Raw genomic sequence first — 15,000 nt, 5'->3', positions numbered from 1 at the left:
TGCTCAGAGCAAAGCTACTGCTAAAAAGATTCATACCAGATGCATCATATTGAGGAGGCAGTCCATTGCCATATTGTTGCAGCCAAACCGAATTCAGTGGTTTGCTGTCATTTTTACCATTATTCTTAGAATTACTGCCACTGCTGCTGTTGCTGTTGGATTTTTCAGTTTTTATAGAATTGTTGCTACTGTTGGAGATGATGTTTTTGGGGACGCCACTGCTGCTGCTGCTGTTGCTGCCACCAGTATTGGTACTGCTAGCAGAACCTGCAACAGTGGAGCCAACCCCACTGCTACCTGCACCAACTGCTGTGCTAACCCCGGAGCCAACAGATATGGGATTTGTGATGCTTGAGTCCTCAGAGGATGTGTTGTTGTTGATGACAATATTGTTATTATTATTATTACTGTTGCTGTTGTTGCTGTTGTTATTATTGTTATTGTTGTTGTTGCTGCTGTTGTTGTTGTTGTTAGCTTCGTTTTGTAATTGAGATTCTTTGATTTTCTTCTGTCGCAGTAGATGCCTCTCTTTAACCTTATACTCCAATGTAGAGTGTGGCACACCATAGTAGCTGCCTGCACGATGCACACTCATTTCTCCACGCTGAACAGCACGTACGGCTTCCATTAACAGTTGACTGTTGTATTTGCGATATTGGCCACGCTTGGGGCGGGTTTTTTTCACAGGTTTGGAATTGTCAATAGCACTTTCTGTTGCTTTTTTATCTAGGCTCACAGATCTCTTCATTTTCTTGCTGGCTACCATAGAAGAAACATTGGATCCTGATGAAGAATATGTCTTGCAGTTGCTGTTATTGTTGTTGCTGTTGTTGTTACCAGGATGGTTCTCATCCTGTGTGCTACTGAAGCTATCCCCTTGATGCTTACGCTTGTAAACCTTTTCTGAAATAGTTTTCACAATGATGTCTTTGAGGGCATCACCGATCTTCATGCTGTCATAAGGCCGTTCCTCAACTCCACCAGTACTGTCTGTGTTGCTGTTGTTGTTGTTGCTGCTGTTGTTGTTGTTATGGTTATTGTTGTTGTTTTGTGTTTTTGCAGGCGGTAGGACGGAATTTTCAAGGACATAAGTCTGTAACTGGGATTCGGTTCCACAGTTTGGGTGCTGGAGCAGTTACTCATGGACTGCTGTTGCCGCTGCTGTCGCTGATGATGGCGGTTTGCCTCATGTGGTTGACGAAGAATTTCTAAGGCAACTGGTGACTTTGTGTTTGAGGATTTATGCTCACTAAGGAGACGCTGCTCGGTCATTTTACGCACCAGTTCATGCAACAGAGGCAATTTGAAATCAGTGTTCAGTGCACTATTATCATTGTTATTATTATTATTATTACTATTATTATTATTAGTAGCAGTAGTAGTAGGAGGAGTAGTAGTAGTTGTAATATTAGTAGTGGTATTAGGGTTAATATTATTAATATGGTTATTTGTAGTACCAACTAGAGAAGGCAGTTTCTCATATTTTACATCTGCTGAGGCGCCATTAAGGTTGTGCTTACGTCGGATCTGATCAAGCTTCTTTTCCCAGTCATCTTCGGAGTGTAGCAGAAAGTCACGTGAATTCGAAAGGCTGTTCATCACCACAGGAGGGAGCAACAAACTATAAGGAGACAAACGGTTGGGATCTGTTGGAATGGGAGTTGCTGCTATTGTCGCTGTTGATGATGATGTTGACATAGTAGACATACGTTGCACACTGTTATTATTACTATTATTATTATTATTATTATTGTTATTATTATTATTATTATTATTATTATTATTATTATTATTATTATTATTAATATTTGCACTCTCAGAATGCTGACTATCTTCACTGCATTCAAGTTCCATGTTTAATACACCTGACTGTTGTTGTTGTTGTTGCTGTGTTGTTGTTGTTGTTAGCTTCGTTTTGTAATTGAGATTCTTTGATTTTCTTCTGTCGCAGTAGATGCCTCTCTTTAACCTTATACTCCAATGTAGAGTGTGGCACACCATAGTAGCTGCCTGCACGATGCACACTCATTTCTCCACGCTGAACAGCACGTACGGCTTCCATTAACAGTTGACTGTTGTATTTGCGATATTGGCCACGCTTGGGGCGGGTTTTTTTCACAGGTTTGGAATTGTCAATAGCACTTTCTGTTGCTTTTTTATCTAGGCTCACAGATCTCTTCATTTTCTTGCTGGCTACCATAGAAGAAACATTGGATCCTGATGAAGAATATGTCTTGCAGTTGCTGTTATTGTTGTTGCTGTTGTTGTTACCAGGATGGTTCTCATCCTGTGTGCTACTGAAGCTATCCCCTTGATGCTTACGCTTGTAAACCTTTTCTGAAATAGTTTTCACAATGATGTCTTTGAGGGCATCACCGATCTTCATGCTGTCATAAGGCCGTTCCTCAACTCCACCAGTACTGTCTGTGTTGCTGTTGTTGTTGTTATGGTTATTGTTGTTGTTTTGTGTTTTTGCAGGCCGGTAGGACGGAATTTTCAAGGACATAAGTCTGTAACTGGGATTCGGTTCCACAGTTTGGGTGCTGGAGCAGTTACTCATGGACTGCTGTTGCCGCTGCTGTCGCTGATGATGGCGGTTTGCCTCATGTGGTTGACGAAGAATTTCTAAGGCAACTGGTGACTTTGTGTTTGAGGATTTATGCTCACTAAGGAGACGCTGCTCGGTCATTTTACGCACCAGTTCATGCAACAGAGGCAATTTGAAATCAGTGTTCAGTGCACTATTATCATTGTTATTATTATTATTATTACTATTATTATTATTAGTAGCAGTAGTAGTAGGAGGAGTAGTAGTAGTTGTAATATTAGTAGTGGTATTAGGGTTAATATTATTAATATGGTTATTTGTAGTACCAACTAGAGAAGGCAGTTTCTCATATTTTACATCTGCTGAGGCGCCATTAAGGTTGTGCTTACGTCGGATCTGATCAAGCTTCTTTTCCCAGTCATCTTCGGAGTGTAGCAGAAAGTCACGTGAATTCGAAAGGCTGTTCATCACCACAGGAGGGAGCAACAAACTATAAGGAGACAAACGGTTGGGATCTGTTGGAATGGGAGTTGCTGCTATTGTCGCTGTTGATGATGATGTTGACATAGTAGACATACGTTGCACACTGTTATTATTACTATTATTATTATTATTATTATTGTTATTATTATTATTATTATTATTATTATTATTATTATTATTATTATTATTAGTATTTGCACTCTCAGAATGCTGACTATCTTCACTGCATTCAAGTTCCATGTTTAATACACCTGACTGTTGTTGTTGTTGTTGCTGCTGTTGTTGTTGTTGTTGCTGTTGTTGCTGCTGATGTTTTTGCTGTTGTTCTGTTTCCATTTTGAAAATTTTATTACGAAGAGTAGAACGTGGAATGCCATAGAGCACAGCAGCTCTGCGTGTACCAAGTTTTCCACTGCGGATTTCAAAGACTGCGTTCACCAATTCCTCTTCTGTATAAGCTTTCTTTCCATTCTGAAGGTGACTGTCCTTTTTGCATTTCCTGAAATATACGAATAAACAAGGCATTATTGGCCATAAAGACTACATCTTAAATATCTATAATTTGTATGAAATTATACAGCAAATACTTTTAAAACTATTAACTTCTTTTATTTGTTTCAGCCATTAGACTGTGGCCATGCTGGGGCACTGCTTTGAAGAATTTTAGTCAAATGAATCGACCCCAATACTTATTTGTTTTAACCCATTCATTACCAACCAGGCTGAAACCAGCTCTGGCTCTGAGTACAAATGTTTTGCTTTCATAAGTTTTGAATTAAAATCTTCCACCAGACCTTTTAGTCACAATTTATGTTCCTGACGCTAGCTGAATGATAATTAAGTTATTTTATAAAATCCTTTGTTGTATTTGAAGTAATTGAAAGAAACACAGAGCATCTCAAAATAAATACAGTAACGAAAGGGTTAAAGCCTGGTACTTATTCTATTGGTCTCTTTTGCTGAACTGCTAAGTTACAGGGATGTAACCACAACAACACACGTTGTCAAGTGGTTTTGGTGGACAAACAGACACAAACAGACAGACAGACACACACACAGCAAGCTTCTTTCAGTTTCCATCTACCAAGTCCACTCACAAGGCATTGGTCAGCCTGAAGCTATAGTGGAAGACACTTTCTCAAGGTTCCACACAGTGGGACTGAACCTGGAACCTTGGGATTAGGAAGCAAAATGTATTCAACAGCTACTGGATCAAACTATGCTACAACAGTGTTTTATCCTGTTTACTGTGCATGCACTTTTTGACTTTCATTGCTACCTTTCTTTACTTGACTTATTGCTGGACATCTCTGTTCTGCCCCTTTTTTCACCCTTTCTCTGATGAGTTTTAGTGCACCCAAACACAATAAACTCAGTACTGTTAAAAAATAATTACAGTTGTTGGAACTACTAGACCATATGATTTCAGCCTTTCTTGGTCTTAGCAGTGACAGATATCCAGCTAGACATAGTAGCTGATTCCCCACCATCAGTGATATATAGAATCAGTGTTTATTCAGACAATGGTATCCCAAATGGCCAGTGGGATTATAAAGGAATGGTTAATAGTGACAAAGGTAGTATTAATACCAATATGTAATATTTATCTCCCACTTAAAAGTGGATGTTGTGTTAGACCACAGAATGCTGTCTTATTTACCATGAGAGAACCTCTCATATGGATGTGTGGTGCATAAAAGCACTCTTGTTTATACTGCTGATGGGCGAGAACTGTTGGTGAGGCTCAAAGTAGATAAAGTAATATTCAGAGCCGCTTCAAAGTGGCTTTCTATTTGAATGAGCTTTGCTGTGATTTCTTAACCCCTAGCTGGTTAAAGATGCATACCTGCATCCAATTAACTGCGAGCAGAGGAGCGAACCCCTAGGGGTTTGTTCCCCTCTTAAGACACGTCAGGAAGCCCAGATACACTTTCATGCAGCTCTGCATGAGCTAGAGGAGATGTCCTCTCGGGGTTAAGAAATCACAGTAAAGCCTGTTCAAACAGACAGCCATGTTAAAGTGGCTGTGAATATTACTTGTCAGTACAATTACTGTGTTGATCCCTTTGAAAGACTTTAAAAGTAGATAAAGCTATAAATAAAAGTATTTTGAATGTATTGGGTTAAAGCACCCCTTAGACAAGAAAAAGTTGAAGGCTGTCCGTCGGGCTTGAATTCACAAATCCAGTAAATATAACAGAAGTTTTATCATTCCACTTTTTGAAGGGTTGTTTTGGTATAATAAAAATAAATGCACCCTTTTAAAGCCTAACCAGGTTCATGGGCCTGGTTTCCCGGTTTCAATGGCGTATGTGTTCCCCAGCTGGACGAGACGCCAGTCTATTGCAGCGTTACTCATTTTTGCCAGCTAAGTGGACTGGAGCAACGTGAAATGAAGTGTTTTACTCAAGAACACAATGCGTCGCCCAGTCCAGGAATCGAAACCACAATCTTACGATCACGATGCAGACACCCTAACCACTAAGCCATGTGCCTCCACGTTGTTTTGGTATAATGATAGAAAATGTATCAGGTTTGCAGGAAATATGGGTTTGTGTCCTAAGGACAATCTGCAACTTTTTTGCCATCCAAGGGACTTTTTAATCCAGTATTCTACATGTTATTATTTACAGCAATATTCGTTTTGTGTTGAGGTCAGGTTAGGAGTGTGTGTGGAAGGGGTACATGTGGTGTTGCTGCACATTGCTTCTATTCATTATTTGTCAGTCTATGTTCCCAGGCCCTCCTGGGCGACCCAATGAGCAGACTCTCAATCAATCCCCATCTCCCATTACCATGTGCACGTGGTCATCCAACATGAGCTGTTAACTCTGCCAGATCCTCACTTTGGGTTCCACCATTAAAAAATGATTTACTTCAATTCTCTTCAAGTTTTTCAATTTTCATAACGTAAACATTATTATTATTATTATTATTATTATTATTGAGGGGGTTAGATGACACGTTGGACAAAATCCCACTTAATATTTTGTCCATCGATATGTTCTGAGTTCAAATTCCGACAAGATCAACCTTATCTTTCATCCCTTTGGATAAGTACCAGTTGACCACTGGGGCTGATGTAAACGACTTACTCTCTACCCCAAAATTGCTGGCCTTGTACCAAATCTGAAACCATTATTATTATTATTATTATTATTATTATTATTATTATTATTATTATTATCATCATTATCATTATTATTATCTTAAAACTCACAGCTTATTTTGCTGGGTATGATGGAAAGTGTCAGCTGTCCACAGCCAGCAGACTAAGATGACACTTGTTTTACTGGTCATGTTTCAAGAATCCTGTAAAGAATTCTTGCAGTTCCAAGCAATGCTGATTTTTGTAGGTGTTCTACCTTCACACTTGCACCAATCTTTTTCAGCCATGTTGGTAGTTGAGTGCTGATACTTCCAAGTGCACCAATTACTATTGGTATCATGTCTACTCTCTTCATTGACCACCAACCTTCGTATTTCCCATTTTAAATCGTTGTAGTTGTTTAATTTAAATCCTCATAGTTGTTAATTAAATCGACCATTATTGTTGTTATTATTATCATTATTATTATTATTATTATTATTATTATTTCATCCAAAATTCAAGTGTATATACTAAAAAGTTACTAAATATAAAAAAGACTGAGTAAATTTTAGTTCTTTTATTTCTTTGACTGGTTACACAAAATCCTGCTCCAGTACCTATTTTATTGCGATCAGAAGGGTGAAATCAAAATATACCTGGGTAGGATTTGAACTCAGGACATAAAATGTAACCAACTGCCATGAGGTATTTGATCTGATACTCCAGTAGTTATAAAAGTTATAGTTTTTATATTTCAAAATATATTGCTTACCCTGCCTGCATTGTAATGTGTGGTATCTTTAATTCGACATGTGGTTTGGTTACTAAATCTAATTCCCAAGCACTGCCTGGAGAGGGCACATTGTCCAGACTACAACCATTAGAGCTGAGGTCAAGTGGCTGCTGGGAGGAGTCCTGTTGTGCAGCTTGGGTATAGTACTGTGGGCAATATTGTAGAAGATCTGGTGTGCATTTGAACCCTTCAAATATAAAAAAAAGAAGAAAAATAAGTAAAACTATAGTATATTACAAAAAAAAAATAATAATAACATACAATAAATTAAAAAATATTCAGTCAAAATGAATTGAATATGTTATTGAACTGTAAACAGTTTGTTTGCATTGAAACAAACAAACAAACATACAAAACATACATACAAACAAACAAACAAAAACACCCTGTTGTTGATGTTGAAATTCCAATGAAGGAGTCTTCGATCTAGGTTAGAAACCAGTTCTTTCTCTATTGGCAAAAAATCTTGAAATAAAACTGAATAATGAAATACTTACATACATACATAAAAAGAAAAACCACTAGTTTTAAATCTCTGAGCAAGAAATATGTAGTAACAGTACCGTACAGCAAAGTCTATTATATATATATATATATCATCATCATCATCACCAATTAACATCCGCTTTCCATGCTAGCATGGGTTGGACGGTTCAACTGGGGTCTGTGAAGCCAGAAGGCTGCTTCAGGCCCAGTCTGATCTGGCAGTGTTTCTACGGCTGGATGCCCTTCCTAACACCATATATATATATATATATATAAGTTAATCTAAATATGAAAACACAACAACGTGAGGACGTGGAACAAGTATAAGTATTATTGGACGCTCAGGAAGGAAGGGAAGAAGGAAGATTTAACGTTTCGAGCAGAGCTCTTCGTCAGAAACATAGAAAAAGGAAAGATCAAAAGAAGGGAAGACAGAGGGGAAAAAATCGCCAATGATACATACGCGGTCACATATATACACATGCACATACGCATATACACACAAAGTCATATTGTTTACTGTTCCTTTTTAGGTAGGGACAACAAAAAAAAGGACTCCATCCAGTGAGACATAGATATCCTTTAAAACAGACAGTATCTGAATATGACATGATAATAATTTCATGTTGTGGCAGCACAGTAATTTGGTTGATTTATATATCTTGTGCCCCACAAGCAATAATTAGGGACACAAGGTACATTATATATACATATAGCTGTCCACATTAATTTTATATATATATATATATTTTTCTCTCCTTGTTTTTTCTGCGTCCCTTTCTGTAGAAGAGCATAGGCTCGAAACGTAAAAGACTTTTTCTATTCCTGAGCGTTATACTAATTACTAATACATCTGTTTGTTTTGTACACCACCTGTCTTCATCTTTTGTTTTTTTCGTAAACTCTCCCTATATATATATATATATATATATATATATATATATGTATGTATATATATATATACACACACACAAAGTATGGGGGTTTAATTCACAAGTGATCTAAATGATTAGGTACGATAGGTAAGTACTGTAATGGATTACTAGGGCTGCAAGGTTATAGCTGAGACGGTAGGTACGGAGTCATTGCAGATTTCTGATGCAGCAGATATATATCATTGTTAAAGAGGACAATAAACATTAAGGCAAGGCAAACATCTCAAGTCGTAGACAATGTCATTATATTTTTTCTAATTACAGAATTTTTTTCCAGTAATAATATTGTATACGACTTGAGATGTTTGCTTTGCCTCCCTAATATTTGCTGTCCTCTTTAATAATTATATAATAATTTAAGATTAGGTACTGTATATAATACCGCTTGCTAAAATCAGAGCCATTGCTCCAAATACCACCATAAAAATTATGATTTTAGCAAGTGGTATTCTACACTCTACCTAATCTTTAATTACTTTATATTGTGCATGTAAAGGCCTGAACATGCTAGCCACCTTATTACAGTAAATTACAGTAATAATACTACTTTATTTAAATTTTCTTGTTTACAAAAGTTTCTTTTTAATGGAGCGGGATGTTTAAAGTTAGGAATGCACAAGAGCTAACGTAGTGAATATTTTAGGAATAGATGTTAAATGTTGTTTTCAACTGAAGATCACAAAGCATGTTTGTCATTCAAAGCCTGAAATCAATTGGTATTGAAATATGTATTACTTATCGATGCATTCAAAGCAAAGGTAAGCCTATTTCTGAAGTGTTCATTGCATTGCTCGTATGTATCTTTATCGAAATTTTCATGATGGTTCTTGGAGCAATTTATACCCTACCTAATCTTAAATTACTTTATATTGTGCCTGTAATGGTGTGAACTTGCTAGCCACCTTATTATTAATGTAAATTACAGTAATAATACTACTTTGTATATATATTTGTGTGTCTGTATATATATATATAAATATATTAATATTAATATTTCTAAGTCTCTCTAAAGGAGACTACGGTAGCGGTACTGGATATTAATAGTTACCGCCTGACAGGCCCCATGTCGGTGACATGTAAAAGAACCCACTACATTCTCAGAGTGGTTGGCGTTAGGAAGGGCATCCAGCTGTAGAAACTCTGCCAGATCAAGATTGGAGCCTGGTGCAGCCATCTGGTTCGCCAGTTCTCAGTCATTTGTCTAACCTGTGCTAGCATGGAAAGCGGACGTTAAACGATGATGATGATGATCGCCAAGCTAATATAGCAGTCCAGAAATATAGAATGAATGCTGCCGTTGATTAGCTCCAAGAGGCCATAGCATCTAGCTATGTGACACACGAACATTGATAAGGGGCAAATACCCTGAAACTAGTTTGCAGATGCCTGACCAGCAAGGGGAAACAGTTAACCTCCCCTATTTGAAGGTTATAATGGACACAGGTTCATGTGTCACATAGCTAGCTAGAGGCGATGGCCTCTTGGAGCTAATCAATGGCAGCATTCGTCCTATATTTCTGGACTGCCATATTAGCTTGGCGATAACTATTAATATATATATATATATATATATATATTGAAATCGAAATTGAACCAATCCTATGACTGGCACCCGGCAGATGCAGATGCCAGGATCCCTGGACTGGTGGTACGTAAAAAGCACTATCCGAATCATGGCCAATGCCAGCGCCGCCTCGACTGGCTTCCGTGCCGGTGGCACGTAAAAAGCACCATCCGAATCGTGGCCGATACCAGTGCTGCCTCGACTGGCTTCCGTGCCTGTGGCACGTAATATGCACCAATCCGACCGTGGCTGTTGCCAGCCTCGCCTGGCACCTGTGCAGGTGGCACGTAAAAAGCACCCACTATACTCAGGGAGTGGTTGGCGTTAGGAAGGGCATCCAGCTGTAGAAACATTGCAAGATAAGACTGGAGCCTGGTGCAGCCTTCTGGCTTCCTAGATCCCCAGTCGAACCGTCCAACCCATGCTAGCATGGAGAACGGACGTTAAACGACGATGATGATAATATATATATATATACTCTTTACTCTTTTACTTGTTTCAGTTATTTGACTGTGGCCATGCTGGAGCACCAACTTTAGTTGAGCAAATCGACCCCAGGACTTATTCACTGTAAGCTTAGTACTTATTCTATTGGTCTCTTTTGCCGAACCGCTAAGTTACGGGGATGTAAACACACCACCATTGGTTGTCAAGCGATGTTGGGGGGACAAACACAGACACACACACACACATATATATATACGACAGGCTTCTTTCAGTTTCCGTCTACCAAATCCACTCACAAGGCTTTGGTCGGCCCAAGGCTATAGTAGAAGACACTTGCCCAAGGTGCCACGCAGTGGGACTGAACCCAGAACCATGTGGTTGGTAAGCAAGCTATTTACCACACAGTCACTCCTATGCCTTATATATATATATGGTATTTTTATATAAGCTTAAAGTTTATGGCAATCACTGTGCAATGACTAAAAAAAATAGCCTATAATGCCTCAACAGAAAAAGGAAGGCTTTCCTATCTGTGTGTGTGTGTATCAGGCTTATTTCAGTCTCTCTCAAAGAAATCCATTCACAAAGCATTGGAGGCAAAAAGAAAAGCAAAGATTATTGTTGCCATTGTTTAGCTCCTGGTCCCCTTCCCTGGTCCAGCAATTTGATGTCTCTGGGAGTTTCCTTTCTCTATGTGCATTTTCTTTGCCTTTGTAACAGTTTATCCTGTTGCTACTACATCCGTCACTGGCCACGACACTTTCCTCTGATTGACCATTCATATGATTAGCCCATATCCTACTCTAGCAGATATTCTAAAAAATCTCAGCAACTTTCCTCTTGTTGACATTAGAATGATAGATCGAGTGATTAACCCTTTCGTTACCAAACCGCCCAAAGCCACCCGAAAAAAATTTTGGTTAATGTGACCAAACCGCCCAAACCCGCCCGTATTTACCTATTCATATTTAAATGAGAATATCAGAGCAAATCTCTTTAGTACATTCGTGAAAACATGTGATTATACTTCATAAACAGTTCATCTACAGTTTTGTACAATGATCGAAGTGTAATTTTAATTCCGTGAATTTTGGGAGATTTTTTCCGAAATTTGTTCCTATTGTGTTTTCAAAATTTGTAATTCTGACAAAAAATGGATATGAATTTCATTATATCAAGCAGTGAGTCAGAATTCGAAGGCTTTTCTACTGAAGACCTTGATAAATCCAACTCTATGACTGAAAAAAAAAGCACAAGGTATTTGATAATGAATCCGATGTTTCATTTTCCGAAAGTGAAAACAGTGAATCCGAGAGCTCTGACAGCGATAAAGAAAATGAATTGGCACCTGAATGGAGTGAAAATTTAAAAACTGTTTCTTTCGGTGATTTTTCTGAAGAAACTGGACCAAGCCACAGTCTTTCTCAGGAGAGTAAAGCCTTAGACTATTTCTATTTACTTTTTCGAATGAGCCTATTTGAAATCATTACGGCGGAAACGAACCGTTACGCTAAATGTAAACAAAGCGAAAGAAAGGATAGTTTGAAATTAAGGCCTATTTTGCCATAAATATTATTATGGGTATCAGAAAGTTACCCAGAATAACAAATTCTATAGTAAAATTTTGTTGCATACCCAATTGAATATTAGCTAATAACCCATTTTCTATAGCGATGTTTGAACAAAAATTTTAATAATTTTATATTTTGTTGAATTTACCTGTATCTACCTGCAATTAGAGTCACTTTGTGACAAAAATTATAGTATAGAATTAGTTGAGAACATTTCATTAAATTATCTTCCAAAAATCATTTTAATATATTGATAAATAAAAAAGTTATAGTTGTTTAATGAAACCAGACTAAATTTATGATTATGTTAGAAATTAATTGAAACACATAAGGGGTATATTTTGGTCAGAAATATAGTAACGAAAGGGTTAAGGACATGAAGGTAGAGAAAGCAGCTGAGATTTTTAAAATATCTGCTGGAGTAGGATATGGGCCAATCATTTGAATGGTCAATCAGCTTTCCTCTCTATGATAACCCTCTATCTCCTCCTCCTCCTCCTTTTCATCAACTGATTCAACTGGTGTTTCTCTGAATCTCTGACTGTTTCAGAGCTCTTTAAGCTTCCTTAGCTTCCTTCACCAAACTGGTTTGTGCACAATCCGCTTTCTCCAAACAGTGCAAAATTCCATATTTTTTCAGGCAAAATTTATCTTGGAATACATAATGCAGTATGTCCTCCTCTTAAGACAGCAAGAATAGTTTGAGGGATATTTGTCCTGTAAAAGGTAATTTGGTGTGTATTGTAATGGAAAGAAGTAGATATATGTATGTAATACATATATCTGAATGTCCAAGAGTTTAACCAGTGGGGTCTAAGAGTTTGACCAGTGGGGGTCCACCTAAGATTTTCTTATTAAAATTTATCTGCAATAATCTTGTTATACTTCTATACAATACACAAAATATTTTAACAATTTCTCTATAGAATTTCTAATAATATTTAATCATAAAAATATTCTTTTATTCATTTTAGCCACGCATCTGCAGTTCATACAGGAGCACCACCGGACTTTTTAAACATTGAATGGCTATGCGGGCACATCCATGTAAAATAGCAATTACCTTTGCTCCCACTGTCATTATCATCATCATCATCATCATCATCATCTTCAACATTTTATGTCCATAAATTGACAGACTGATACAACATCTCATCATGGGTTTTAGCATTTTGTTAGTATTCCTGCTGTGAGGTTTAGCAATTTGAAACCACATCCCTGCCTGCCAGTTTTCCTTGGTTTCCCTCTTCCCTGAATACTCTTTATAACTGCATGCGGTCCTTTTGCAGCAGTGGTTCTTAACTATTTTTTCCAATGGGCCCCTTTGATTCCTGTTTTACACAAATGCACCCTTCTAATCATTCTATGTTTTAAAAATCCTAGAGTATTTTTATAATTAAGCATAATTAGGAATTGTATACAAAAAAATTGTTAAAATAGTTTGTGAATTGTAGAAGCATAAAAGCAGAATCTTTTACGGACCCCCAAGGGCCATATGGATCCTGGCTGAGAACCACTGTTTTTAAGCCACCATTCATTAGTCATTTGCATCATAAGTCCACACAAGTGCTATTGTCTCTCTAAGACACTTTGATTGTTGAATTTTCAGTGCCAAGACTTTACAGTTTTGAAATAATATATAACTATAGAGAAATTTGTCAGTAAATGATGTCAGAAATGGGAGTTAATCAGAAGTCATACAATCTCATAAGAAATTTGAGTTGATGTTAGAAAGAAATTTAGTGAACAACAAGCTGTGAAGTGTATTAAAACCACTCACAAGCATCCATTCGTATGCACAGACACACTCACACACATATGCTCAATCAGTCAAGGCTATCAGGTGCTACCAAACATCAATAACAATAACTGTGCTGTTTAAATTGTGTTCTAAATATGCAAGATAAGGTATGAAAGTGGAAATTGAAAACCAGGAATAACAAGAAAGAAAATTAGATGATAATTATTCATAATACTAAGCAGGAGATAAAATCCGACATCACCCGTACCTCAATGAGAAATTTGTTAGCTTAAAAGCAAGATTCCAACAAACAGATCAACATTGTTAATCTCTCAATTTCAAAATGAAATACAAACATTTGTTGCTTTGTTTTTAAACATCTAATCTAGGAATAAGCCATATCTTGTAAAAGAATCACATTGACAAAACTCTAAATAGCCTTATAAACTCAGACAATTTTCTGAATATATTTCGGTTTGTTGCTTTATTGGTATCACATCCAATACAAATTTTTTTCCTTCAATTTAGAATTATCAGCTATGTTTTTTGTTCAAAGTGATATCAAAATTATTGTTGTCTAATAAATATTATCAATTATTATTATCACAACTCAGGTGCAGGCATGGCTGTGTGGTTGAGAAGTTTACTTCCAAACCATGTGGTTTTTGATTCAGTCCCAATGTAAGGCACTATAAGCAAGTGTCTTTTTCTATAGCCCTGGGCCATGAGTGGATTTGGTAGATGGAAACTGAAAAAGCCCTTTCATATATATATATATATATATTCACACACACACATGTGTACATGTGTGTGTGTTTATGCGTTTTCCTCATGTTCACTTGTGTGTAAACAATGGCCTCTTGACAGTGTCATTGTTATGCAGTCCACCATGAAAGGGTATCTGGTCCTCCCATTATGTCTTGAAATGTTTCACAATCTTTATAAACAAAAGGTTCCTTAAACATTGTGTTTCGTGTTCTCCACATAAAACATGTCACAGCTTTTATTTATTCAATAGACTGGGAGATTATCACCTCAATCGGAAACAAGTGGAGGTTGGTAGCAAGAAGGCCATCCAGCCAGAGAAAAACTCTACCTCAATGTTCTCTCATCTGACCCTCACAACCATGCAAAAGTAAACATTAAAATGATGATGATGATGATGACAGTTAGAAAGAAAGGTTTCATTAAAGAATTACACAGAGCAATTACTAATGAGCACAATTATTTTGAGAGGCAGGATTATATGAACTTCAGGTTTTATAAATGTTCTTATTTCTATTTTGAGTTATCAATTTATAGACTGTGATAACACTGTCTCTCAATATATTAGAGATTTTG

General features: G+C 37.1%; 1 protein-coding gene across 5 annotated transcripts in view; it reads right to left on the bottom strand.

The window, feature by feature from the left end:
• LOC115219287 (uncharacterized protein DDB_G0283357) overlaps positions 1 to 15,000 on the bottom strand; it is a 262,249-nt gene that overhangs the window by 8,473 nt on the left and 238,776 nt on the right. For 3 of the 5 annotated variants that reach the window (XM_036508744.1, XM_036508746.1, XM_036508747.1), the window contains 3 exons: positions 6,895 to 7,102; positions 2,462 to 3,530; positions 1 to 1,048 (listed from right to left, as the gene is read on the bottom strand). The exon at positions 1 to 1,048 is cut by the window's left edge and continues 985 nt beyond it. In XM_036508744.1, coding sequence (XP_036364637.1) covers positions 1 to 1,048; positions 2,462 to 3,530; positions 6,895 to 7,102 — 2,325 coding nt within the window. Of the gene's footprint in view, positions 1,049 to 1,894; positions 3,531 to 6,894; positions 7,103 to 15,000 lie in introns of all 5 variants that reach the window. The other 2 variants (XM_036508748.1, XM_036508745.1) reach the window with 2 other exon arrangements.

Source organism: Octopus sinensis, linkage group LG14, assembly GCF_006345805.1.
Source record: "Octopus sinensis linkage group LG14, ASM634580v1, whole genome shotgun sequence".
Taxonomy (NCBI): domain Eukaryota; kingdom Metazoa; phylum Mollusca; class Cephalopoda; order Octopoda; family Octopodidae; genus Octopus; species Octopus sinensis.
This window is presented reverse-complemented; position numbering and strand designations above follow the sequence as displayed.